The sequence below is a fragment of the Sinocyclocheilus rhinocerous genome, unplaced genomic scaffold (genome assembly GCF_001515625.1).
Source record: "Sinocyclocheilus rhinocerous isolate Xijiao unplaced genomic scaffold, SAMN03320098_v1.1 scaffold72, whole genome shotgun sequence".
Taxonomy (NCBI): Eukaryota; Metazoa; Chordata; class Actinopteri; order Cypriniformes; family Cyprinidae; genus Sinocyclocheilus; species Sinocyclocheilus rhinocerous.
Genome location: NW_015628351.1, coordinates 3,369,292 through 3,373,090, shown reverse-complemented (window position 1 = coordinate 3,373,090; position 3,799 = coordinate 3,369,292). Strand labels below are relative to the sequence as shown.

Below are 3,799 nucleotides of genomic sequence, written 5' to 3'. Positions count from 1 at the left end.
CAGCTGAGAAAAAATCGTTTTGAAAGTGATCACAACGATATCGTTCCTCTGTATCGTTATCGTTATAGTTGTGGTGTGAATTATGCTATTCTTTAATATTGAGAACGATTTTTAGAACTATATCTTTATCGTTATCGTGCTTGGTGTGAACGGGCCTTTAGACTGGTGTCTGGAGTTGAATCAAACCATTCAGTTCAGACAGCATTTGTTGAGTCTGTGGCCTGTAGGCTTAATATCACTAAGAGCTAAAGGGGCAAAGACAATATCAGACTCAAATGTCCTCCGAGGTCCTATTATCCTATTAAGGGGTCCTATTATGCTTTTTCACCTTTTCAACTTTAGTTAGTCTGTAATGTTGCTGTTTGAGCATAAAAAAGATCTGCAAAGTTACAAAGTTCAAAGTCCACTTCAAAAGGGGATATTTTATTTAACAGAAATCACTTCATAAACTACAACACTAACCAATCACAGCACACACTGGCCCAGCTAACCAATCACAACACACACTGGCCCAGCTAACCAATCACAGCACATTTCAATTTCAGAAGGCGGGCCTTCATTTGATACAGGATCTCTTCGAGCCGTTCATGCCAGACTGGGGAGAGAGGTGTTGTAATAATGTAAAATATGTGAAAAATAATGTGTTTTTCGAACAACCTAGTATGACAGCCTGTTCTAGTACACCTCCAAAACAAAATCAAAACTTTGTAAAAGAGCATAATAGGACCTCTTTAACGGAAGACCATTGCAGCGAACAAAATACCTTGTAATGGAAGAGAAACATGAGGGAGGAAGCTCAAATAAGTGAAATACGTATGGGGATGCTGGGAGAGTCTGTTCTCTGTGGGGAATGGTGGCTGACCAGATGCTCCACCACGGTGTGTTTGGACATGTGCTTCATAAGGTAGGTCTCCTGAAAAAAAAGAAATATGACAAAAAATATGTTATAATATGACAAAAGAGGCCCATATTTTCCCATAGGTTGAGGTGGATTGATACTCACTGAGGTGTATGCGCGACCACACATGCTGCAACAGTACGATTTAGCGTTCTTAATAGCGTGTGCGGAGAGATGGATCTGTAAGGAGGCCGAGTCTGTGTATGCACGGTAGCAGTTCGGACACTTGTATGGTTTGTCTTTGTTATGCTGTCTCTGGTGAGACTGAACAGGAAAAGAAATGAGGAAGAAACTTTAACACCTTTTAAGACTCAAGTGTCATGCAATATAAAATACTGTACACATACTAAAGATATATATATATATATATGTTTTTTTTTTACTTTTTTGAAAAGTTTTTTATGCTCACTGATGCTGCATTTATTTGAGTGCAGTGAAACGGTAATACTGTGAAAAATCATTACAAAATAACTGTTGTCAATTTTAATATTTTTTTTCCCCTGTGTTGGCAAAGCTACATTTTCATCAGACATTACTCCAGTCTTCAGTGTCACATGATCTTCAGAAATCGTTTTAATATGCTGATTTGGTGCTCAAGCAATATTTCTTATTATTGTTAATGTTGAAAATTACTTTATATTTTTGTGAAAAATCATACATTTTATTTCAGGATTCTTTGAAAGTAAAAAAAAACCAAAAAAACATTTATATGACATATACAGGTGTATATATATATATATATATATATATTGTATTTACTGTCACTTTTTTAATTACCTTAATGTTTCCTTGCTGAAGTATTAATTTCTGTTGAATGCTGACAAAAAAACCTGACCCCCAGACTTTTGTATTATGCATACATTTTTACATTTTAGAACTGTCATATATTTATCACAATTATAAGACAATTATATAACAAAAATATAGCTGCAAGCAGCAATCACGGGGCCAAGCACCTCTATGGGCTGCCATAGACTTGCGGCGGAAGAAGAAGAAGAAGAAGAAGAAGAAGAGGAAGAAGAAGAATAATAACGCCAAGAAACACAATAGGTGACTACGCACCTTCGGTGCTTGTCCCCTAATAATAACGCCAAGAAACACAATAGGTGACTACGCACCTTCGGTGCTTGTCCCCTAATTATATAATTTATAACAATTATAAAGATAGTTTTAAATACTTTAAAAAATTTAAAATGAGAATATATGTGTGTATTTAATCTTTACATTTGTATAATGTAATTTTACTTTTGCCCTTGTTATCTTTATGTTGTCATCACCTGTAGGTTTGAGAGTTGTGTGAATGCCTTTTCACATCCTGGTTGGGCACATTTATATGGTCTGTCACCAGTATGAATCCTTAAAAACAAATGCATACATATTAACACTCTACAGAACTCTAAACTGGTTGTATAGTTTTCAGTTGTGCATGCACTAAAGGCTTTGCTGTGAGTTCTGCTGACCTGGTGTGCTGCTGGAGGTGTGATAACTGGCGAAAGGAGTTCTCACAATAGGAGCAGTGGTAGGGTTTAATGCCTAAGTGAATACGTAAGTGCTGTGCTAGGTATGAGGCGTTGGCGAATGACCTTGAACAGTGAGGGCACTTGTGGGGTTTGGCCTCCGTGTGGGACTTGGAATGAATCTGCATCTCTGACTTGTTTAAGAAAGTGAGGGGACACACTTTACACCTGTATGAAATGCAAAAATGGAATAGTTGGTTACTGAAATTAAACTCTGTGTGTACTAAAAGATGTAATACAGGTCATACATGATATGTATCACTACTAAAAGTGTTAAACCTGTATGTTTTTCCCTCTTTGGCGATGGTAACCGCCTGGTCAGGGCCTGAGGCCAGAAGCGGGTAGGGCACCACCAGCAATGGGCCTGTGTTGTTCTCTGCTTTAATCTTCTTGCGGCCCCGTGGAGCTTTGGGCTGTGGTCCCAGCATCCCCACCAGACCTCCACTTTTCATATGCTCCATGCCAGGACCGCTGGCCAGGCCGGAAATGGTGTTTAAGGAAGGTGCGCCGCCCAAGCGGTTCTGGCTGCTAGACGTCGGGGTTGTGGGAGTTATAGCCTCAGAGGTGTTGTGGCTTTCTGTGCGGGATGACAGCGTGAGACCTGTTTTTGAAAATCAAAAATGTTTTTACAACTTGTCTATGGCACATGGAATCGTAATATCTCTTGTTTATACATGCATGTCTCTTCCACCTGAGCGATGGTTCGCTCTAGAGGCTTGGTCCATTGCTTGTCGCATATGCCAATCTTCCCATAACCCCTTTGCCTTCACTGTAGACTTGTCATCTATATTCAGCTCTGAAATGATGTAAGAATAAAAGCAAGCATGTATTTTAAAATACATGTACCAAATTGTAAGAAATGTATGCTTTGTTTTTATGTTCGGTTCATATGGTTTTGAAAAGTTAAAGGGGTCATATGATATTGCTAAAAAGAACATTATTTTGTGTATTTGGGGTAATGCAATGTGTTTACGCGGTTTAAAGGGTTAGTTCACCCAAAAATGAAAATCAGTCCATGAATTACTCACCCTCAAGGCATCCTAGGCGTATATGACTTTTTTCTTTCAGATCAATCCAATCGGAGTTATATTAAAAATTGTCTTTGATCTTCCAAGCTGTTTAATGGCAGTCAGCAGGTGTTGCAGTGCATCAGTCCAAAAGAAGTGAAATAAAGCACATCCATCCATAATAAAAAGTGCCTCACACGGCTCCGGGGGGTAAACAAAGGCCTCCTGTAGCGAATCAATGTGTTTTTGTAAGAAAAATAACCATATTTAAAACGTAATAATCAATCTAGCTTGCGCTCTCTGTTGTACACAGAAGCAGCTCCGGGCGGATGACGTAGGATGTCGGCGTTGCGCATGCGCTGCTCAGAAGTGACGAA

General features: G+C 38.9%; 1 protein-coding gene across 2 annotated transcripts in view; it reads right to left on the bottom strand.

Moving 5' to 3' along the window:
* Positions 1–671: 671 nt before the first annotated feature.
* LOC107737708 (zinc finger protein 362-like) overlaps positions 672–3,799 on the bottom strand; it is a 10,210-nt gene continuing 7,082 nt past the window's right edge. Inside the window, exons 4-9 of one of the 2 annotated variants that reach the window (XM_016549297.1) lie at positions 3,107–3,211; positions 2,695–3,016; positions 2,359–2,583; positions 2,176–2,254; positions 1,004–1,162; positions 672–913 (exon numbers count right to left, since the gene is read on the bottom strand). In XM_016549297.1, the coding sequence (XP_016404783.1) occupies positions 797–913; positions 1,004–1,162; positions 2,176–2,254; positions 2,359–2,583; positions 2,695–3,016; positions 3,107–3,211 (1,007 nt within the window). In that variant the 3' untranslated portion in view covers positions 672–796. The remainder of the gene's footprint in view (positions 914–1,003; positions 1,163–2,175; positions 2,255–2,358; positions 2,584–2,694; positions 3,017–3,106; positions 3,212–3,799) is intronic. The other variant, XM_016549298.1, reaches the window with a different exon arrangement.